Source organism: Podarcis raffonei, chromosome 8 (genome assembly GCF_027172205.1).
Source record: "Podarcis raffonei isolate rPodRaf1 chromosome 8, rPodRaf1.pri, whole genome shotgun sequence".
In the NCBI taxonomy this organism is placed as follows: domain Eukaryota; kingdom Metazoa; phylum Chordata; class Lepidosauria; order Squamata; family Lacertidae; genus Podarcis; species Podarcis raffonei.
This window is the reverse complement of record NC_070609.1, coordinates 3546142-3569703: the sequence shown is the minus strand read 5'-3', so window position 1 is coordinate 3569703 and position 23562 is coordinate 3546142. Positions and strand designations below refer to the sequence as shown.

Below are 23562 nucleotides of genomic sequence, written 5' to 3'. Positions count from 1 at the left end.
CAGCCAATCATGGCTCGCTCCGCCCTCTCCCCCTCCCTCCCCGGTTTTTGGCGGGAAAATTCTCCTGCTGCCGCGCGGAGGCCACGTGCCAGGAGGCGCCTCCCCTTTCTCGCCCCCAGGCAGGTGGTGCAGAGATCCAGCGGCGCATGGCCACCTTCCTGTCCTGGGAAACCTGACCATAGCTGTCAACTTACAGGTTTGAAAATAAGGGGCCAGCAGCCTCGAAAATAAGGGATCAGCAGCCAAAATAAGGGATTTTCAGAGCACAGCTAGGTTCAACTTCTGAGCCCCTCCCAGCCAAAGGCAGAAAGCCCAGCCAGCAGCCAAACGAAGCCTCAAGCGGTGGTTCCCACAGCGCAGCAACCCGGCAAAGGGGATGCGGCAAGGAAAACCACCGTCACCTCTCCGCTGGGGAGCGCTGAGCAAAGGCGAGTCCCTAGGCAACGCGGCCGATTTGATCGGCACAAGGCATGCAAGCTCCACCCCCCAGTCGTTCTCAGACTCCTTATTGGGTGAGCAACACAGCCAAGCAACACAGTTGGAGCCTCCCTCCTCCCTGGTAGGGAGGGAGGGAGAGAAGCTGCTTCCTTTGAAACCCGGGAAATTTAAGGGACATCATCAATAAGGGACAGCAGCAGGAAATGGCGCTGGGATAAGGGAGTTTCCCGTCAAATAAGGGACGGTTGACAGCTATGTCCCTGACGTTCCTCCTCCTCCCTATATGGGGAAACCAGCCAGATGGGCGGGGTATTAATAATAACATCATCATCGTCATCATCATCATCATCATTATTATTATGTCAGCAATTCAACAGGTGAAGCTGCTGTTGCTGCTGTCATGAAGTTGCTTTCTAGGGAAAAGCTTCCCCTGTTCACCTCAAAGGCTAAAGGGCAAAGGCCTGCAGCACCCGCAAGTCCAGGGTTGTAAAGACTGTGGAGAGAATAATTGGGTGCCCTCTTCCCACCTTGGATCAAATCTACGCTTCCAGGTGTCATAAGAAAGCTGCAGAGATAGCGCAGGAAAGTGCGCATCCCGGAAATGATCTCTTTCAGCTTCTGCCTTGTGGAAGAAGGTTGTTGTTGTTGTTGTTTAGTCGTTTAGTCGTGTCCAACTCTTCGTGACCATCTCATCCTCTGGCATCCCCTTCTCCTTGTGCCCTCCATCTTTCCCAGCATCAGGGTCTTTTCCAGGGAGTCTTCTCTTCTCATGAGGTGGCCAAAGTCTTGGAGCCTCAGCTTCAGGATCTGTCCTTCCAGGGAGCACTCAGGGCTGATTTCCTTCAGAATGGAGAGGTTTGATCTTCTTGCAGTCCATGGGACTCTCAAGAGTCTCCTCCAGCACCAGAATTCAAAAGCATCCATTCTCCGGCGATCAGCCTTCTTGATGGTCCAGCTCTCACTCCCATACATCACTACTGGGAAAACCATAGCTTTAACTATTCGGACCTTTCTGGAAGAAGGTACAGGGTTATAAAGACAAGGACTAGCTGCCTGAGAAACAGTTTTTATCCAAATGTGATTTTGGTTTTAAACGCAGTGTAAGGTACTCTCTGGGAGAGTACATTGTATTTACGGTAATTATGGGGGAGTTTTTAGGGGGTTAACCAGGCTGGGATAGCAGCTTTTGAATGTCTGATGTGGTTTTTTCCAATTTTGTTGTTCTGTATGGGACAATGACAATTATCGTATCGTTAAAAGATTATCGTATCGTTAAAAAAAAGTCACCCTGGCCCCACTCCCCAATTTCATTCAGCGTTGCATAGAATTGCCGGGTCTAACGGTGCAAAACGATGGAACCTGAGAAGGCAAGGAGAAGAATCTGCCTCTGTGGGAGAACTGAGCAGCCGTAGGCCTTCCTGACCAGACGCCTCCATTTTTCACCTCTTTGAGGTCTCTTGACCATATTACTGGAGGGCTGCAGCCAGACTGACCCAGCTGAGGGTTTCTGGGAGCTGGTTGACTCAGTTAAATGCGAGGTCCCAAGTCCAAGCACCGTTTGCAACAGAAGCCTCATGATAACCTCAGGTGCACTTCTTGGGTCCTGTAGCGTTGCAGGTCCAGCAGAAAGCAAAGACTTTGGCCGAGCTTGGTATGTATCTAGCACTATCTGTGTTCCGAATCAAAAGTCCCTGCAACTGTGTTTCTAAATAGTCTGGCGTTTGATCCCTGTGATGGTATATTTGATCCCTTGGTAGCTGAGGGAAAGTTTAAGGAATGTCTGAATAGGTCTTTTTCATATTTTCATAGACTCAAAGAATTTGTTGAGTTCGAAGGGGCCATGAAGGTCATCTAGTTTAGGGTCATGCAGGTTTATTTTGCTCAATGCGGTGCTCAAATCCGCAACCCTGAGATTCATAGTCTCGTGCTCTACCAACTGAGCCATCCCAGGTCATCTGATTATGCTAAGTTTTTTACTTCGGCCTTTGCTTTCGCAATTTTTAAGATTAGTACATTTTTGTAGTTAATTTCATTAATTTCGTACTGTAAATAGACCCTTTTTGTGTGCGTGTGACTTCTGTCAATGCAGTGTGCCTGTGATATATGCGATAACCTTAACCTTTTATCTCTGGGCTGAGTAAGGATGAGGGTGGCGCTGTGGTCTCTAAACCACAGAGCATAGGGCTTGCCAATCAGAAGGTCGGCGGTTCGAATCCCCGCGACGGGGTGAGCTCCCGTTGCTTGGTCCCTGCTCCTGCCAACCTAGCAGTTCGAAAGCACATCAAAGTGCAAGTAGATAAATAGGTACCGCTCCGGCGGGAAGGTAAACGGCGTTTCCGTGCGCTGCTCTGGTTCGCCAGAAGCGGCTTAGTCATGCTGGCCACATGACCCGGAAGCTGTCTGCGGACAAATACCAGCTCCCTCGGCCTATAGAGCGAGATGAGCGCCGCAACCCCAGAGTCGTCCGCAACTGGACCTAACGGTCAGGGGTACCTTTACCTAACTAATGTGTTTACAAAATCAGTGAAGTGCTAATGAAGGGAGACGAGACAGTTTAATACATATAAATTAGGGGACTTGAGCGTCCCACTTGTAGGTTTTCCATTGAGGCATCTGGCTGGCTACTGTGAGAACAGGATAATTTTTTCTTTTTTTTCTTATTATGTTTTTACTGAAATTTTATTGGTGTTAGCCGCCCTGAGCCCAGCTCTGGCCGGGGAGGGCAGGGTATAAATTTTATTATTATTATTATTATTATTATTATTATTATTATTATTATTATTACTATTACTATTATTACTATTATTACTATTACTATTATTACTATTATTATTAAGATGGGCCATTGGCCTGATTCAGCAGCCAGGCTCTTCTTAGGTCATTGTGACTCTAAACATGCTAAGATTTACGAAGAGGAATGAAACTTTCATAATCCTCCCCTGAATAAGTTAGATCCTCTTTGGCTCCACAGTTGCTCTGAGGGGGTTTGCTGTGTTTTGCCTGCCCAGGAGACTGACCCCAAGCTCGTTCCTTCCCGCAGGGTCACCCGGACCGTGTGAACACAAGAATTAAAGGACTTTCCTGCTGTTTGGCCTGCCTCAGACGCGGCCTTCTTGGCTCATCCTTCTCGTTAGAGCAGAACGGGGTTTTCGGAGAGAGCAACTGAGGCATGGAACCAAGGGTCAGGACCAGGGAGCTGCCCCCAAGAGGTCAGTACCATAACAGCCCAGCCAGGGTCTCTGGGCACAACCGAACTTCCTTCAGGTTGTGCCCAGGGGTAGTCCTGGCGCACTGTATTGATTAAGCAATAGCAGGGAAGGAAGGGAAAGGAGAGTTTGGAACCTGAGCCCCAATAGGGAACCAGAGGGCCTGTTGTTTCCTTTCCCTGCCTGCACACATGGGAACCATGTCCTTTCGTGGCCCCAGAGATCCGGCATGCGTCCCAGCAGCTCGAGCGGGAAAGGGATCAAGAGATTTAGGCCGAGCGAGAGGAAACTAAATAAACAGGAGCAGTGAAAGCATCCCACTCTGAAATCCACTCTCAAAAAGTCCAAAAAAGACTTGAGGAACTGTTCTCGCTGGGGCTGCAAATCTCTCAGAAGAAGAAGTTGATAATATTCATCATCATTACATTTACATTCTGCCTTTTCCAAGGAGATTAAGATGGTGTGTGTGGTTCTCCCCCTCCCATTACCCTGCGAGAGCCTAGGCTGAGAGCAAGCGACGCATGGCCAGGGAGCTTCATGACCGAGTGGGGATTTGAACCCCGGTTTCTCCCGCTTGGACTACTGCAATGTGCTCTACGTGGGGCTACCTTTGAAGGTGACCCAGAAACTACAACTAATCCAGAATGCGGCAGCTAGACTGGTGACTGGGAGCGGCCGCCGAGACCACAGAACACCAGTCTTGAAAGACCTACACTGGCTCCCAGTACGTTTCCGAGCACAATTCAAAGTGTTGGTGCTGACCTTTAAAGCCCTAAACAGCCTCGGTCCAGCATACCTGAAGGAGCGTCTCCACCCCCATCGTTCTGCCCGGACACTGAGGTCCAGCGCCGAGGGCCTTCTGGCAGATCCCTCATTGCGAGAAGTGAAGCTACAGGGAACCAGGCAGAGGGCCTTCTCGGTGGTGGCGCCCGCCCTGTGGAACGCCCTCCCACCAGATGTCAAAGAGATAAACAACTACCTGACATTTAGAAGACATCTGAAGGCTCAGGGAAGTTTTTAATGTGTGACATTTTGATGTATTTTTAATCTTAGTTGGAAGCCACCCAGAGTGGCTGGAGAGACCCAGCCAGATGGGCGGAGTACAAATAATAATTATTATTATTATTATTATTATTATTATTATTATTATTATTATTAATTTCTCCCAGGTTCCTAGGCCAGCACTCTAACCACACAGGCTGGCATGTGGCAATGGGCCAGCCCCATCCCTCACTCCTTGCCCACGTGGGCATACTTTGATCAGTTATAGAATCACAGAACTGTAGAGCAGGAAGGGACCCCGAGGGTCATCTAGACCAACCCCGTGCAATGCAGCAATCAGCGCTAAAGAATCCCTGGCAGATGGCCACCCAGCCTCTGTTGAAAAACCTCCAACGCAGGGGAGCCCACCGAGGCTGCCTGTCCTACTGTTTGGTCTCATCCTGCTGGAATTGTCGGGAGGTCCGTGGGTATTTCCACTTGCTTTCACCTTTGGCCTCTTCCTGTTTATTCCCAGAAAGGCCACTGACTCAGCAGCCCTCGCCTCTTGTTAAACCCTGAGATTAGGCTGCTCCCATCTTGGGACGTCACAGATGACCCTCTCTTTTCTTCTCCATGCATTCCTGGAACATGGAGTGAGTCATCAGTGGGGCAGTCTTAGGCTCCAAGACCCATCGCTGGAGGTAGAGGTTAATCCCAGGAGGTGTGGGAATTTCTGAAAGCTTTCAGCGCAGCATACCATGTTTGGTTTTATCCCAAGCCAAGAGGCAGCCAGGAGCAGAGGGTGGCGGCGAAAGTAGCTGTTTATTGCAGGATCGCTGGCCCTGTGTGGAAATGTGGCTACTTCTGGGGTTAAGCCTGGCAGGCAGGCGGGGATTCCTGAGCTGCTATGAGCAAAGTAAAAATTATTCTTATGTGCAGGGAATTTCCCTTGGCAGGGGGTGCGGGAAAGCGCTTCTTACGCACAACTTTTCATTGAGGAGAAACTCCATAGAGGAAAGGCAAGGAAGAGGCATACAGTGGTACCTTGGTTTTGGGACGCGGGTGGTGCTGTGGGTTAAACCACAGAGCCTAGGGCTTGCCGATCAGAAGGTCGGTGGTTCAAATCCCGCAACGGGGTGAGCTCCTGTTGCTCGGTCCCTGCTCCTGCCAACCTAGCAGTTCGAAAGCAAGTCAAAGTGCAAGTAGATAAATAGGTACCGCTCCGGTGGGAAAGTAAATGGCATTTCCGTGCGCTGCTCTGGTTCGCCAGAAGCGGCTTAGTCATGCTGTCCACATGACCCGGAAGCTGAACGCCGGCTCCCCCAGCCAGTAAAGCGAGATGAGTGCCGCAACCCCAGAGTCAGTCACGACTGGACCTAATGGTCAGGGGTCCCTTTACCTTTACCTTTACCTTGGTTTAAGAACAGCTTAATTTATGAACAACTTGGATTTAAGAATGCTGCAAACCTGGAAGTAGGTGTTTTGGTTTGTGAACTTTGCCTTGGAAGCAGAACATGTTCTGCTTCCTCTTGAGTGTGTTTCATTTGTAAATTGAGTCTCCTGCTGCTATGGGAAAGCCCACCTTGGTTTAAGAACGCTTTGGTTTAAGAACGGACTTCCGGAACGGATTAAATTTGTAAACCAAGGTACCACTGTACAACACAGCCTCAACAGAGAAAAGAACATAGCATTAAGTTTATGGCATCCTGGGGATTGTGAGACTAGTGGGAGAGCTTTACTTTTCCTTTATGTACGGAAAGAAGGGAGACCAGGTTTAGTCAAAGGTATTTTCCATCACAACCCCTTTTGCAATTTTTCCAAGCCCACTTAGTCATTCTGAACCAGCTATATCCCAAATATTATTCAACCACATCTCAAGAGGTATCTCCGCCTGGGATTTCCAGTGATACGCTATAACTAGACTTGCGGCTATGGTTTTCCCAGTAGTGATGTATGGAAGTGAGAGCTGGACCATAAAGAAGGCTGATCGCCAAAGAATGGATGCTTTTGAATTCTGGTGCTGGAGGAGACTCTTGAGAGTCCCATGGGCTGCAAGAAGATCAAACCTCTCCATTCTGAAGGAAATCAGCCCTGAGTGCTCACTGGAAGGACAGATCCTGAAGCTGAGGCTCTAAGACTTTGGCCACCTCATGAGAAGAGAAGACTCCCTGGAAAAAACCCTGATGTTGGGAAAGATGGAGGGCACAAGGAGAAGGGGGCGACAGAGGATGAGATGGTGGGACAGTGTTCTCAAAGCTACCAGCATGAGTTTGACCAAACTGCGGGAGGCAGTGGAAGACAGGAGGGCCTGGCGTGCTCTGGTCCAGGGGGTCACGAAGAGTCGGACACGACTAAACGACTAAACAACAACAGACTTGCGGCTACCAGTACAAAAAGAATTAAATCTTCTTAATGCCATAACTGTGGCTCTCTAGAGGAGTTGCTCTCCCCCTATTCCATATTTATAATCTCCGACTCTGTTTGACAGCCACATCTCACCCCTGAGAATATAGGCCACCTCACTCTTCCTTAAAAGGGCCTGATTTCAAAATACAATAGGAACCCAGATAGAATATCAGCTTTCTCATGCAACCTTGGCTATCGGCCATCAGCCTCCCTCTGGGGCATAACAAGAGCGCCTGAGGACACGTTGGGGGTCTCTTCTCCCCATGTGGGAGCCACAGCCAGCTCCCAGACACCTGAGGGGGCATAGCAGTCGAGCCAAGCCCCTCTCAGCCCCTCTCGTTTATTTCAGAATCAACCCATTGCTCAGCTAGCTCTGAGATGCACCCAGTTCTAACCGGAGCACTTCTGAATCCTTGTGCTGAAACACAGAGCGGGTGGGCTTTGGCTGATTGCATGGCAGATTTCTCATGGTCCCCAAGGAGATTGCTCTGCTCATTAAGCTCCGTAAACGCCAGGCCTTTGGCCTCTTCTTGTAATTTGGAGATGGGAAACCGGGAGGGGGAAGAACGAAGTGACATGTGTGTTTTGCTTGGGTCTCTGGTGCCGCAAAAGGATCCTGTGGGCCGTTACTCCTACTGTTTTGTTTAACTACTCCCCTCCATTTCCATCTTTGTCTCTGCCCACCCTTGACTAAAGTGCCTTTGCAAAGAACAAACGGGACAGGATTTCATGGTGGCTTCCGGGGGCATCAAGGCAGCCCAGCGACCAGTTACGGCTTGCACCTTCCAAGAACTTTTGAGGTATTTTGCAAGCCCCCCAAATACCTGTGGGTATTTTGGAGTTCTTTGCAACCTCTGCAAATATACTTGCATGCTCTCTAAAGAACGGCAGGGGTGTTTTCCAGTCCTTAAGCCATCTTATAATATGGAACGGTGAGCCAAAAGGGATAGGGAAGGAATGTGCTGAAATGCGCTCTCACAGGGGCCAGCGAGATGCCCCAATGGGAAACGCTCCAGCACGATTCGAACACAGGAGCAGCTCTCCCCTTGTGTGGTGTTCAGAAGCGTTGCTAGCTGCCGTGTCCTAAAACCTCATTTCGAATCTTACCTTAGGCAAGCTGCTGCTTCTCAGCCACAGCACACCCGCCGTCACCCACCTGCACCTTCAACACTCACTTTTCTTACAGGGTTGTTGTTCTAGGGCCACCAAGAAGGGAGGTGCTCTGAATTCTCCAGCAATGCACTGCACAGATGCTAGGCATTGTTAATAGAATCGCAGGACCGTAGAGTTGGAAGGGACCCCACGGATCACCTAGCACAGCGTTTCCCAACCTTGGGTCTCCCGCTGTTTTTGGACTACAACTCCCATCATCCCTAGCTAGAAGGACCAGTGGTCAGGGATGATGGGGACTGTAGTCCGAAAGAAGGCCGGAGACCCAAGTTTGGGAAACAATGGCCTAGCCCAGGCACCTCCAACCTTTGGCCCTCCAGATGTTTTGAGACTACAATTCCCATCATCCCTGACCACTCCCATCATCCCTGACTACTGCAATGCACTCTACGTGGGGCTACCTTTGAAGGTGACCCGGAAACTGCAACTAATCCAGAATGCGGCAGCTAGACTGGTCACTGGGAGTGGCTGCCGAGACCATATCACACCGGTCCGGAGAGATCTGCATTGGCTCCCAGTCCGTTTCCAAGCACAATTCAAAGTGTTGGTGCTGACCTTGAAGCCCTAAACGGCCTCGGTCCAGTAGACCTGAAGGAGCGTCTCCACCCCCATCGTTCTGCCCGGACACTGAGGTCCAGCGCTGAGGGCCTCCTGGCGGTTCCCTCATTGCGAGAAGTGAGGTTACAGGGAACCAGACAGAGGGCCTTCTCAGTAGTGGCGCCTGCCCTGTGGAACGCCCTCCCTTCAGTTGTGAAGGAAATAAGCAGCTATCTTCTTTTTAAAAGACATCTGAAGGCAGCCCTGTTTAGGGAAGTTTTTAATATTTAATGCTGTATTGTTTTTAACACTCGATTGGGAGCCGCCCAGAGTGGCTGGGGAAACTCAGCCAGATGGGCGGCGTATAAATATATTATTATTATTATTATTATTATTATTATTATTATTATTATTATTGCTGGTCCTGCTAGCTAGGGATCGTGGGAGTTGTAGGCCAAAACATCTGGAGGGCCACAGGTTGGGGGTGCCTGGTCTAGACCAACCCCCTGCAATGCATCTCGCAGTGTGGAACTTAGGGCAGAAATGGGCTGGCACATTTTAAGTTATTATAATAATAATATCATTTTATTGTTAGGTCCGATAGTTATATCCGTTGGCCACCTGCCCTGGCGAGTTGCGTGGACGCAGCTCCGAGCGTTCAGCGTTCGAAAGTCAGTATCTTCATCTGGAGCTCCTCGTCCCCCGCGGCCCCCTGCGAGGAGGGCATGGGGAGCGCCAGCGGCTGCCGGCAGAAGCTGCTCTTCTTGGAGGAGAGAGGGGTGTCGAGGGTGAGGGAGGCGTTGGCCATCTCTCGGGGCTTGGAGCTGGCCAGGAAGCGCAGCAAGGTGGAGAGGGCCTTGGCCACGTCGCCCCGGGCCCCTTCGTTGGCGAAGCAGTACAGGATGGGGTCGGCCACGCAGTTGAGACTGGTGAAAGCCAGCGCCGTGTGGTAGGCCACGAAGACCGTCTCCTCGAAGCCGCAGTCGCAGGGCTTGCTCAGGTGCACGGCGCTGCGCGAGAGGAGGAGGAGGTGGTACGGGGCGAAGCAGAAGAGCAGGATGGCGATGAGGCTGAGCGAGAGGCGCTTGATCTTGGCCTTCTCCTGCCTCTCGGTGGAGATGTTCCCCCGAACGGCGCGCAGGATCCCCCGGTAGGAGAACAGCATCAGCGTCCACGGGAAGAGGAACCCGATGAAGACCCGGTAGAGGTTCATCCACGCCACCCACTCCTCCATGGGGTACTTCTCGAAGCAGAAGGTGTGGTTGTAGCGGTCGTGGAAGAGCTCGTTGTGGAACAGTGGCGCCGAGTTGGCCCCGATCTCGATGGCCCACACCGTGGCGCTGACGGCCACGGCCGTCTTGACCCTGCGGAAGCGAGCGAAGCGCAGAGGGTGCGCCACGGCCAGGTAGCGGTCGACCGAGATGCAGCACAGGAAGGCGATGCTGATGTAGATGTTGGTGTAGAAGATGAAGCCGAAGACCTTGCAGGACTGCTGCCCGTGGATCCAGTTGTCGTGGTGCAGGAAATAGTCGATCCACAGCGGCAGCGTGGCGATGTAGAGCAGGTCGGCTACGGAGAGGTTCATCAGGTAGACGCCCAGCTCGTTCTTCTGGCGCACCTGCAGGTAGGCGGCCCACAGGGCCAGGCAGTTGGTGGGCAGGCCCACGGTGATGACGGCGATGTACAGCGCCGGAGGGAAGAGGTGGTCGATCTTGGAGTCCACGTGGCAACTCACCAGCGTCGCGTTGCACATCCTCAAGGAAGCGGGCCGTGGAGAGCCCGGGCGGCGCTGGGTCCCCGGCTCAGGACAGGGGTCTGCGGGGCCAGGAGCAGGGGTTCCGCAGGGCCGGGCTGGCCATTGCGAGGAGGTTCCTGGAATCGGTGCGTGGCGAGGCCCCCATGGGATGGAGCTGGATGCTGCCTTCTGCCGTGGTGGCACCTAATCAGCTGGGCTGGTGCGAGGGACGCTTCTCAGAGGTGCTTCCTGGCCTTGTGGACCTGGGGAAAGAGGACGGCAAGAACAACAACAACAACAACAACTTATTAATACCACGTCCATCTGGCTGAGTTTCCCCAGCCACTCTGGGCGGCTTCCAACAGAATACGATAACCTATTAAACATTAAAAGCTTCCCTAAACAGGGCTGCCTTCAGATGTCTTCTAAAAGTCTGGTAGTTGTTTTTCTCTTTGACATCTGGTGGGAGGGCGTTCCACAGGGCGGGCGCCACCACCGAGAAGGCCCTCTGCCTGGTTCCCTGTAACTTGGCTTTTCGCAGGGAGGGAACCGCCAGAAGGCCCTCGGAACTGGACCTCAGCGTCCAGGCAGAATGATGGGGGTGGAGACGCTCCTTCAGGTATACTGGACCGAGGCCGTTTAGGGCTTTAAAGGTCAGCACAAACACTTTGACTGGTGCTAAGAAATGTACTGGTAGAGGTTACGGGAGAGGCACTGCAGGGCAGAGACACCACCTTGAGCCATGCTCCCCCTTATGAAGAACGCAAGGAGAGCTCTGCTGCTGGATCAGGCCAGTGGAGGCTTGTCTAGCCCAGAGTCCTGTGCTCACAAGAGGGGGTACCCCCCGGGAAATCTATAACACATCGGTAACCCTCTCCTCTTCCTCCATCAATTTGTCCAGTCCTCTTTTAAAACCAACCAGGTATGTGGACATCACTGCCCATCCTGCGGAACGGAGTTCCACAGTTTCGCCATGCAGCATGCAAATAAGTACTTATTACAGGCACCCAACAATTCTCTCTCCCTCTCAGTCGCTGGAGTTGGACGGATCAGGAGCAATTCCAGGAGCGGTTGGTTTGGTTGGAATCCTTTTTTTGTGTGTAAATAATATTTATTACTTTTAAACACTACAAAGAAGGAAAGAAAAGAGAAAAAAAGAAAGGAAAAAAACAAAACAATACAATACAATATAAAAACATTACACAACACTAATACAATAAAATAAACAAGACAAAAACAGTTTAAGACACATCATACACACATCCTACAATTTCAAAATCTTATCTTTCATTCACTTATTTCGACGACCTCCTCACACCTCCCTTTTTGTATTCCACTTCTATTAATTGTTTCAGCAATTCCCTTCCATCTTCCTCTGTTTTCTGTCATATAATTATCTTAACATATTTTAACCTTATTTTCCCTTTAATACTCTAATAATCTATTTGTACTTAATTCCTTATAACATTTCTACTAAAGCCATATAACTTCATTCCAACATTTTTCTAACACTCATTAATTTTACAATATTTCTATAAATAGTCTTTGAACTTTTTCCAGTCTTCTTCCACCGTCTCTTCTCCCTGGTCTCGGATTCTGCCAGTCATTTCCGCCAGTTACCTATAGTCCATCAACCTGGTGATCTGTCCGATGCTCATAGCTCTTTTCCAAGTCCCTTCTGCAGGTCTTCTTCATATTTATATAAAAACTTTAGTTTGTCTTCTGCTGATCTTATTTTTATTTTCCTTCCTTTGAGGCTAAAGAGTAGACCTTGGGGAAACTCCCACCTAAAGATGATTTTATTCCTTCTCGACAGGACAACCAGATCTCCGTAGTTGGACCTAAGATCCAAAAAGTATTTCGGGACGTCTTTAAAAATTTCCACTCTTAACTGTTGTTCTTCTAGGTTCTTCTGGTAGTGCCAACAGTCTCTTATTCTGTTCTTCTCTTTCCCCCCTCCTCTTCCAAGTCTGAAGGCCCTCACAATTTTAATCTCTTCTTGACCCAAGTCCAAGTCCCAAAAATCAGCAAATTCCTGTGTGAGGAAATGTATCAAACTTTCCTTCTCCAGTTCAGGTAGGGCTCTGATCCACAAATTCATCTAATTTTCTTTAAATTCAGTCATAGCAGACATCAACTTATGGTCAACAAGTTGCATCTGTAAGGCTGGGACTCTTTCTCCAATTGTGTTACTTTACGTTCAGCAGCAACAACTTTCTCCCTAGCTTCCTCCACAGTCTGCCATGTCGAAGTAGATTCCTGTATCAATTTCTGGATGGTTTCTGTATTGATGTTCACCTTTTGTCCCAAATTATTTATACTTTCTGTATTTAAATCAATTTTAGTAGTTGCCACATCCACCTTCTTGTTAAGCTGTTCCAGTGAATCATTTATCTTACTTAATGCATCCACTAAGACTTCTTCTGTCAACATTTCTCTTGATTTTGTGTATGCTGATACTTTTGCCATAAGACTTAACCGATTCAAGGTCAGTCCCAGAGTCTCACAACTTTTACCTTGCAGCTGGAAATTCCCCCAGCCCAACTCTTGTAACAGTTTCAAAGGCTTCCTCTAGAGGGAAACAGTTTCTGTTTATATTAGTAAGTAATGTCCTTTTTTAGACACAGCTCAAACAATGAAATTAGTTTCAATTTTCGGTTACTTTTGCTCCTTTTTGAAAGCAGAAGGAGACAGTAGAAACAATGTATTTCTCTTATTAGCTAGCTGTCAACGAACGTTCTAATCGCTGTCAGTGAACATTCCAAAAAAAAAGTCAGTCCTGCTAGCAGCCCGTTCCCAGGGTCTGAGCGGCGGTATTTTAACTCTCTTCGCTCTCTCCCGCAGGCATATTCAGTTCACAACTTCCCCCCCTCTTCTGCTGCCTCCAAGGGGGGGTTTAATGTTCTTTACCGATGGAAATTTAGTCCTTTACAATAGGCTTTTCAAGACTTCAGCTTGCAGCCTCATTGCTTCAGTCTATTTACAAAAGGGGAAGGCGGACTTCCTGTATTGAAACTCCCCGTTACGATGCCAAATTAAACGTTTAAAAATCCAATTCTTCCGATTCAGCTCTACTCACGGGTAGTTACTTTAGAGTCAAATTGTCCACAGGAAAAAGTCAGCGCTCTCCAGCAACAGCTATGCGGCTTCGCTCCGTGAAAAAAGCAAACGATTCGAAGCACCGCGCTGCTCACCCCACGTTGCTCCGGATCCCCGAAATCGGGTTTCCCCGTGAGTAGGGGAGGCGCAAAAGGTGCCCGCCGAATCCCACGTTCACAGGCTTCACCCGCCTGTGATTTTTAACGGGTCTCCGCCTTCGCCGTGACGGCTAGACCCAAATTCCCACGGGGCAAATTCCTCCCGATCAGAGGAATTCCGCCATTACCGGAGGCGCCGACCCGGAAGTCCTGGTTTGGTTGGAATCCAAACGTTTTATTGTTTTCACTAATTTATACAAGAAGCAGCAATCGATATTCAGCCACCCTCCCCATAAGCACCAAATGTCTATTTAATTACATTTGACGCTTAAGTCATTTCGCTTTGCAAGCAAAGGCATTGTGCCATAAGCTGCCATGTGTCTTCAGAGACCTGTGAGCACGTTCGATCAGCGTCGTACAACGATGGCCGGTTGACAGAGAAGCTGTGGTTTTCTTCTCTGCTCAACTCTCTCGCACCTGGGTTTGTCCATGAATATTAAGATCTGGGTTGAGGTGTGCATTTACTGTGGTTTAGGAAGCGGGGCAAACCTCTCTCTGGATTTTCTGTGCCCCTGATAAGATCTGGTTCAGAGGACATTGCATTTTAACAGGGCACAGCAAGGAGAGAAGCTCTCGGACCTGGGTGGCGCTGTGGGTTAAACCACAGAACCTAGGACTTGCCAATCAGAAGGTCGGCGGTTCGAATCCCCGTGACGGGGCGAACTCCCGTTGCTCGGTCCCTGCTCCTGCCAACCTAGCAGTTCGAAAGCATGTCAAAGTGCAAGTAGATAAATAGGCACCGCTCCGGCGGGAAGGTAAACGGCGTTTCCATGCGCTACTCTGGTTCGCCAGAAGCGGCTTAGTCATGCTGGCCACATGACCCGGAAGCTGTACGCCGGCTCCCTCGGCCAATAAAGCGAGATGAGCGCCGCAACCCCAGAGTCGGCCATGACTGGACCTAATGGTCAGGGGTCCCTTTACCTTTACCTTACAGTCAAAATACAGATCATGTGAAAGTGTGGACGAGCTCCTTGGATGGGACCATAGGAACGGCATCACTTAGCGGCAGGGCTAAGCTGGGACATTTGTTGCCTTAGGGTGGCAAGTCCAGACCTCATTCTTTCCACAGTTAAGTTCTCCCATGAGATAACAAAATGAATTGTTTATTATTATTATTATTATTATTATTATTATTATTATTATTATTATTAAAATTTCTACACCGCCCTATAGGTAAAAAAGATAAAGGACCCCTGGATGGTTAAGTCCAGTCAAAGGCGACTATGGGGTTGCGGCGCTCATATCGCTTTCAGGCCAAGGGAGCTTTCCGGGTCATGTGGCCAGCAGGACTAAACTGCTTCTGGCGCAACAGGACACCATGACGGAAACCAGAGCCCACGGAAACGCTGTTTACCTTCCCACCGCAGCGGTACCTATTTATCTTCTTGCACTGGTGTGCTTTCGAACTGCTAGGTTGGCAGGAGCTGGGACCGAGCAATGGGAGCTCACCCCGTCGTGAGCTTTTGAACCGCCGACCTTCTGGTCAGCAAGCCCAAGAGGCTCAATGGTTTAGACCACAGCGCCACCCGCATCCCTACCACCCTATAACCACAGATCTCAGGGCGGTTACAACATAGGTAAAGGTAAAGGGACCCCTGGCCATTAGGTCCAGTCGTGGCCGACTCAGGGGTTGCGGCGCTCCTCTCGCTTTATTGGCCGAGGGAGCCGGCATACAGCTTCCGGGTCATGTGGCCAGCATGACCAAGTTGCTTCTGGCGAACCAGAGCAGCGCACGGAAACGCCGTTTTTTCCTTCCTGCCGGAGTGGTACCTATTATCTACTTGCACTTTGATGTGCTTTCGAACTGCTTGGTTATAGTAACACAAAATGCATAATTAAAAACAAAAACAACCCAGTAACCTTCCGTCCCCAACCCATTTTAAAAGGGTGCATTTTAAAATGAATGAGAGCTTGGGAGGAACACAACTGTTCTCAGGAAAAAAACCAACGCATGGGATTTGGTACTGGGTGCGAAATTCAGCCGCCCAAGAATCTCTGCATCCTTTTATCAAAGAGCCAGTGTGGTGAGAGTATTGGGCCAGGGCCTGGGAGAGATCAGGGTTCAAATTCCCACTTGGCCATGACTTCCACTGGGTGGTGGCCTGGGGGGGGGGTTCATCACTGCCGCTCTCAGCCTGACCTACCTCGCAGGGTTGTTGTTGAGGGTAAAACAGGGAGGAGGAGATCTGTGGACCCCACCTTGAGCTTCTTGGAAGGAAAAAGCTGGGATATAAATGCAATGCATAAACGAAGGCAGCAAGTTTCTAGCCCTCAGGCTTGTAAAGATTTGTTCAGAGAGGTGCTGCCCAGAAATGCAGAAATCCATAACCCTAATCTGCTGAAAGGGAACTTCTGATCTTCCTCCCCACATCCCCCCACTGCAAGGGGGCAAAACCAGAACAGACTATGCAAACAGGATTGATTTATACAGGCTGCAGACCTCAGCGTTTTGGGGGAACGTTTTGTTTATCACTTTGCATCTTTTCTGTGTTTTTAGCACCGAGAGCACGTGGTCTGGTTTATCGGGACAATTCATGGAGTGAAACATGGCAGAAAAAGTGGAACAGAGTTGTCATCGGGAGAGCAAGAGGTAGGCCCTTAGTCAGTGGCGGGTGGGCAGGTGGGCGGGCTTTGACAGGGCCGTTTCGGTGTTTCCCCCCCGGCGGTATTAACACAGAGGCAGTGTGGTGCAGCGGTTAGAGTGCCGGGCCAAGACTTGGGGACCAGGATTCGAATCCCCACTTGGCCTAATAATAATAATAATAATAATTTATTATTTATACCCCGCCCATCTGGCTGAGTTTCCCCAGCCACTCTGGGCGGCTCCCAATCAAATGTTAAAAACAGTACAGCATTAAATATTAAAAACTTCCCTAAACAGGGCTGCCTTCAGATGTCTTTTAAAGATAGGATAGCTGCTTATTTCCTTCACATCTGAAGGGATCCTTAAGGTCCACAAATGACAACATCTTGGAGGTCCCAAGTCGCAAGGTGGTTAGATTGGTCTCAACTAGGGCCAGGGCCTTTTCAGCTCTGGCCCCGACTTGGTGGAACGCTCTGTCCCAAGAGACTAGGGCCGTGCGGGACTTGACATCTTTCCACAGGGCCTGCAAGACAGAGCTGTTCCGCCTGGCCTTTGGTTTGGACTCAGTCTGACCCTTATGTTTCCTTCCCCTTATGGTCTTGATTTATCGACTACTTTAAAATGAGGCTGCATTTTAAATTGTATCTTAACTTGTATTTTAAATTGATCTTTTTCTTTTCCTTTTTTCTTTTCCCCCTATTATGTTTTTACTGTGATTTTATTGGTGTTATCAGCCCTGAGCCTGGCTCTGGCTGGGGAGGGCGGGGTATAAATAAAAATTATTATTATTATTATTATTATTATTATTATTATTATTGATTCTTCAACAGAACTGGGCTGGCCACCTCTTTAGCTGTGATTCCTGCAACGCTGCAGGGGGTTGGACTAGATGACCCTTGGGGTTCCCTTCCAACTCGCCAGGTCTGTGATTCTATACTCTTCTGAGGGCACATCTGCCTTCCCCACCCAGATCGGTGGCCAAAAGCTTCATCCGCTGCCAGGAATCGAAGCAGCGCTCGACTGTTTCGCCCAGGCAGGCAGCCAAACCCTCCCCAAACCTCACCCCTCGGCTCAGCGGTTCTGGGAAGGAGAGACCATCTGCAGAGAGAGGCTGTGCCTGCAGCACCACACCTCTGTCTCGTCAGTAGAAATCTCGAAAGTGGTTGGGGAGCCATGCTGTCTGACTCAGGGAGATGAGAGCAGGAAACAACATCCTAAAGATGCAGCCTAAAACTTTGGACTCTAAACAGAGGGGGGTGTCCAAAACCCAAGTATGTCACAGCAAGCTCACAAAGGTAGATGAGCCACAGGCACCATTTTGGGTGAGTTTGGGAGGGTGTCAGAAGCTCTCCAACTGGGGCGCATCTTTTGCCTCCTGCAAAAAAATGCACAGACATCTAAAATGTGAGAGCAAAGACTAAGTAAGATAAAGGTAAAGGGACCCCTGACCATTAGGTCCAGTCGTGATCGACTCTGGGGTTGTAGTGCTCATCTCGCTTTATTGGCCGAGGGAGCCGGCGTACAGCTTCCGGGTCATGTGGCCAGCATGACTAAGCCGCTTCTGGCGAACCAGAGCAGTGCACGGAAACGCCGTTTACCTTCCCGCCAGAGCGGTACCTATTTATCTCCTTGCACTTTGACGTGCTTTCGAACTGCTAGGTTGGCAGGAGCAGGGACCGAGCAACGGGAGCTCACCCCGTTGCGGGATTCGAACCGCCGACCTTCTGATCGGCAAGTCCTAGGCTCTGTGGTTTAACCCACAGCACCACCCGCGTCCCTTAAAGACTAAGTAGGGGTAATTAAATCTTTATTAAGATAAGACAAGCCGCTGGATCAAACTGATAGTCCAGCATTCTGTTCTCACAGTTGCCCAGGGGTAAAGATTATGGAAGATTATTGCAATATACGATCACAACGGCGAGACCGTTATATGCACAAAGATGGGAGGCCTTCTTATTACCTATTATGGAAGAACGGATATTGAAATGAATGGATTTGGCTAGGACCGCACAACTGACGTGCTAAACTAGAGAAAAATCACTGTTGAGGTTTATCAATGATTGGAAACCCCTTATGGGCTTTCTGTGCAAAAAGGGAAATCAGCTTGTGATATCTGGGTCTGAAGACTGGTGAGAAAAAAAGTTGGAAAGCACAAGAGCTGGCTGTTACTATGGAGTAAGAATTTGGCACAAGTTTTTGAAGTGGAGAGACAGAGAAATGGAAGTCATTTTTCTTCTTCTTTGTTTACTTTCGGTTTTTTATGTCTAAACATGAGGCCAGGCATGCTCCGCTTTGGGGCTGCTGTTTTTGACATCAAGCACCACACCTGGAAAATGTCCCCCTCAAGGAGGCCCTCAAAAACAGAACTGGGCAGGTTCATGGGAGGCAGTTCTCAAGAAACTCTGCTTGCAAGGTGGTTTAGGTCTTCAAAGAGCCACGCTGTTTGGGATTGAACCTGGTAGCCAAGTTCTCAACTGGTGAAACAGGCAACCAGTTTTGTGTGTGTCATCTGAAGCCCCACAGATATATTCTGAACCAGTGGAATCTTCTGGGCTGTTTCCTTTTCCCTTTTCTGAAAGTACAGTGGTACCTCGGGTTACATACGCTTCAGGTTACAAACTCCGCTAACCCAGAGATAGTGCTTCAGATTAAGAACTTTGCTTCAAGATGAGAACAGAAATCGTGCTCTGGCAGCAGCAGGAGGCCCCATTAGCTAAAGTGGTGCTTCAGGTTAAGAACAGTTTCAGGTTAAGTACGGACCTCCGGAACGAATTAAGTACTTAACCCAAGGTACCACTGTATTTCTGTCGAATTTTATCCCTATGACCTAAGCAACAAAATATACAAACGTATTAAATCAACTAGACCGATCCAAGCCAAAGGCTGGCATGCGATGTTACATTCGCCGGAAGAAATAATAAAGCAGGTTATCCGGATATTTGCGATGAGATAACAGACAGGTAAAAGTGGAGAGAGAGAGCCGTCGTAAAAAGCGAGAGAGCAGGAGGTTTGGCACAGCACCTGACCCCAAAGAGTACCCATAATAAAAGCCTCTATATTACGTCAAGAAAAAAACTCAGCCAATTAGATGTCACTTATGCCAAACTTGTGGAAGAGACAAATGTACTTCTTTAATGTATTCAGTAAAATTCTGGGCTGTTTTCAAGGGCTCGCCCCGCCTTTTCTCTGCAAGTGCTTGGGACACGTACAGAGTGCAGAAGACCCGAGATGCTGCGTTTGCAGAGCTGGGTGCTGGTTTCTAGGAAATTGGGGTGGGGGAACAGACTGGGATGTAGCCCCCGCCCCGAGGCATTTATCCCCGGCTTAGCTCAGCAGAAGTGTTAGTTCTCCAATTAATTAATAAGAAGGGCTCCTGAAAAATTAATGTCGACCTTTCTGAGGTCTTAATCCCTCTGCCTGCTGCTGAAGGTCATGGAGACCCCCTTCCTCCCTAACACAATTCCCTGGCACTCTCCTGCCAAGCTCTAAAGGGCAGGGAACAAAGGAGACAGCCAGGCTGGTGCTGGAACGGCAGGGCTCCCCCCCGCCCCAAACAGGATACGGCCACATGCCACCTTCCTCAAATTAAAAACCCAGGTTCAGTGTGGAATATATGAGGAGGGTGGGGGGAACCCTTTAGCCTTCCAGACCGCCTCCCTCTCAGCCAAGCCTACTTGCAAGAACCCCGCAGCTGTCTCAGATATGCCAGTTCACTTCAGCGCGGTCCAATTAACTAACCTGCTTCGAGGACACCGTGGCAGAAGATTGGGCCTGGAAAATCCGGAAAAGAAATGCGGGACGTGGAAAGGTATCAGAAAAACAACTGAAGCAAATGTGCAGATCTCGGGCACTTTCGATAGGGGAGGCTGTGCCTTTCCTTGCTGTGGTTTACCAGAGTTTTAGCACCATTCATGGGCCGTGTCTAAACGGAAAGCATAAACAGTTCTGAAACTCATTCATTCGTCTTGGTCTTCCCCTTGGCACCCTGCAGGACAGGCTGCTGGCAGAAAATTAATTCATGGGAGAAATAAGTTCTTGGCTTGGGGAGAGAAAGGAAGAGAAGTTCTAAGCCAGCCTAGACCAACCAGAATTAAGATTGCTGGAAGAAATATCAACAACCTCAGATATGCAGATGACACAATCCTGATGGCAGAAAGTGAGGAGGAATTAAAGAACCTTTTAACGAGGGTGAAAGAGGAGAGTGCGAAATATGAAGCTCAACATCAAAAAAACGAAGATCATGGCCACTGGTCCCATCACCTCCTGGCAAATAGAAGGGGAAGAAATGGAGGCAGTGAGAGATTTTACTTTCTTGGGCTCCATGATCACTGCAGATGGGGACAGCAGCCACGAAATTAAAAGACGGCTGCTTCTTGGGAGGAAAGCAATGTCAAACCTAGACAGCATCTTAAAAAGCAGAGACATCACCTTGCCAACAAAGGTCCGTATAGTTAAAGCTATGGTTTTCCCAGTAGTGATGTATGGAAGTGAGAGCTGGACCATAAAGAAGGCTGATTGCCAAAGAATTGGTGCTTTTGAATTCTGGTGCTGGAGGAGACTCTTGAGAGTCCCATGGACTGCAAGAAGATCAAACCTCTCCATTCTGAAGGAAATCAGCCCTGAGTGCTCACTGGAAGGACAGATCCTGAAGCTGAGGCTCCAAGACTTTGGCCACCTCATGAGAAGAGAAGACTCCCTGGAAAAGACCCTGATGTTGGGAAAGATGGAGGGCACAAGGAGAAGGGGGTGGCAGAGGACGAGCTGGTGGGACAGTGTTCTCAAAGCCACCAGCATGAGTCTGACCAAACTGTAGGAGGCAGTGGAAGACAGGAGTGCCTGGCGTGCTCTGGTCCAGGGGGTCACGAAGAGTCGGACATGATGAAATGACTAAACAACAACAAAGGCCAACCAGGCGCCCTCTGGCTGTTTCGGACTACAACTCCCATCAGGTTGGCAAGAGGTGATGCAGCAAGCTGGCTTTCTCTGGTTCTCTGCCACCCGTTGACGTGATGAAGAGAAGAAGATTATGGCTGCACCGGCAACGATTGGAAAAGTAGGGGGCTGATCGTGAACATTTGACTCCTAGAATTACAGCAATAGGGCAATATCGGGAGCAACTGAATTGGCCACGGTGGAGAACTTTCTTCAGCTCACCAGAACTCTTCTTCAGGCTGGGTGTTAAGGAAAAATAAACGCTGCGAGAGGAGAAGGAGGTGTTGCTCATGTGCATTGCAAAAAAAAATCTCTTTTGCCTGCACTTTTTATGATGGAAGGGAGATTTAATGAGGCCACACAGTGCTGGGCGTAACATAGATCTCAGGTTGCAACAAAAGGCTATTGAAGCAGCAACCTCTTTGGAAAAACACAAAAGGAAGCAATCACGCGGACGTCTGCATCCTAAGTTCACCCTAAGAGTGGAACCTATGGGGCGTGTTGAATTGTTCAATTTTCATACTCCCAAAACGAAGGGTGGTAAAAAGTTGTAACGTGATTTGGGAATTCAAAATATATTTTGGCTGAATTGATATAATTTAGTTTTGCTTGGTAGGTAAAATGTGTGTAGAATTGCATATAAGTCATGATTGCCAAACAGCTGCAGTTATATCATCGTCATCGTTATTTAGCATAACTGGCATTTTTCAGAAGCTAAAATTAAAATTCTTTGGTTTCCTGAAAGCAGTCCATACGCTTCTTCATCAGACGCAGACTTGCCAAGCTAAATGTTGTCCAGTCACAAAAATAACAGCAGATTTGGTTTCCTCGCACCCCAAAGCCTATCTTTGAGACCCTGCAAAGAGATTTGCAGAAATTAAAGTCTGGCATGCCCTGTGAAAGGAGTTCAGGACCACAGAACACCCTTTTCGTGGCTCTGCTGCTATTTAAGGTCAGTCGTGCTGTCGGGCTTATGGGAATTGTAGTCCAAAACAGCTGGGGAAGGGCTCAGGTTGGCAGCGGCTGTTTGGAGCACCGGTTGCCCTCGTTTTTCTGAAACATGCGGAGGTGTGAGATGGGGAGCACGCATCACAACTCCAGATAACAAGACGTGATTGCAAGAAGAAACGTAGGAGTAAAACACACAGGGTGAAGCGGTTCGCCAGACTGGGGGCCGGCAGCGTAAGCGGTGAAGGATCAAGGTCAGTGAGTTTCAGAACATCCTAAGAGCCAAGCTGGATCAGGCCCCAATCAGTCTTTAACATCAGCCGTAACATCTAGACCACGGGGGCGTTTCAGCCCTGTTCTTGAGTTTGCTCAAAACCTAAAACAGCTTTATCTTGTATTCCTTTCTTTGAATTTGTGCCATTTAGGTTTTTAAACCTTTTTGTAAAAGCAGCACTAGAATTTTCACAGTTGAGTCTTCAACCCCTTTATTATTGTGCTTCCCCTTCTTCAAGTTTGGCTTTGTTTAAAACTTGCTATTTAGGTTTTCAAACCTTTTTTTTGTAAATTCAGTATTAGAAACTGTACTTTTGAGTCTTCAATCCTTTATTACTGCACTTTGCTTTACCTAGGTAGCGCTAGGATTATAATACATCAGAATTTTGGGGTTCTACCCTTGTTTGAATTTTGGTCATTTAAAGTTTATGATTTTTCTATTTCCTTCTGAGGAAACCGAATAGCTCAGTGAAACGAGGTTTGTAGCCGGCATCCCGTTAAGGCTTTGTTCTATTTTAGGTTTTTCCTACTACAAGCAGGGCATAAGGGCAGCAGGCCTCTCTTTTAGCGTTTGACGGTGCAGAGTTAACCTGCGGAACTCCCTCCCACAAGCGGCTGCCACCAACTTGCTTGGCTTTCAAAGAGGGCTGCGCAAATCCACGGAGGAGGACAGGGCTATCGGTGGCTCGTCAATATCCTCCTTAAAGTGTGGTGCATAAAATATTTAAAAATCCAGGGTTGCAGCTTTCTTCCAGCTTTGAAGCAACGTCCAAAGCTGTACCTGGCAAACTCTCATTGACAAATTTAACTTTCTGTTATGCGAAGGTGCTGGAAACGGGGCTCCTATTCTCCTCTGTTAGCCTTAGAACAGCCTTTATAAATGTAACAACCTCCCCAATTTTAAAGTTTTGTTTAGTAACGGGGGCTGAAAAGCAAGTCTTGGACGAACGACTGGACCAGGGGTCAGCAAACTTTTTCAGCAGGGGGCCGGTCCACTGTCATTTTGACCTTGTGGGAGGCTGGACTATATTTAGAAGATGATGATGATGATGAAGAAGTAGAGTTTGGATTTGATATCCCGCTTTATCACTACTC

The 23562-nt window shown here is 48.9% G+C and overlaps 1 protein-coding gene and 1 long non-coding RNA gene across 2 annotated transcripts in view; one reads left to right on the top strand and one right to left on the bottom strand.

Moving 5' to 3' along the window:
* The first annotated feature begins 1704 nt into the window (after nt 1–1704).
* LOC128418217 (uncharacterized) lies at nt 1705–16340 on the top strand. Its single transcript, XR_008331675.1, has 3 exons — nt 1705–2089; nt 3479–3647; nt 16228–16340. It is a non-coding gene; the product is annotated as an uncharacterized LOC128418217 (long non-coding RNA).
* Nucleotides 9380–23562, bottom strand: part of GPR4 (G protein-coupled receptor 4) — a 41059-nt gene continuing 26876 nt past the window's right edge. The window contains exon 2 of the mRNA XM_053397670.1: nt 9380–10736. Within this exon, the coding sequence (XP_053253645.1) occupies nt 9397–10491 (1095 nt within the window). The 5' untranslated portion in view covers nt 10492–10736 and the 3' untranslated portion in view covers nt 9380–9396. The remainder of the gene's footprint in view (nt 10737–23562) is intronic.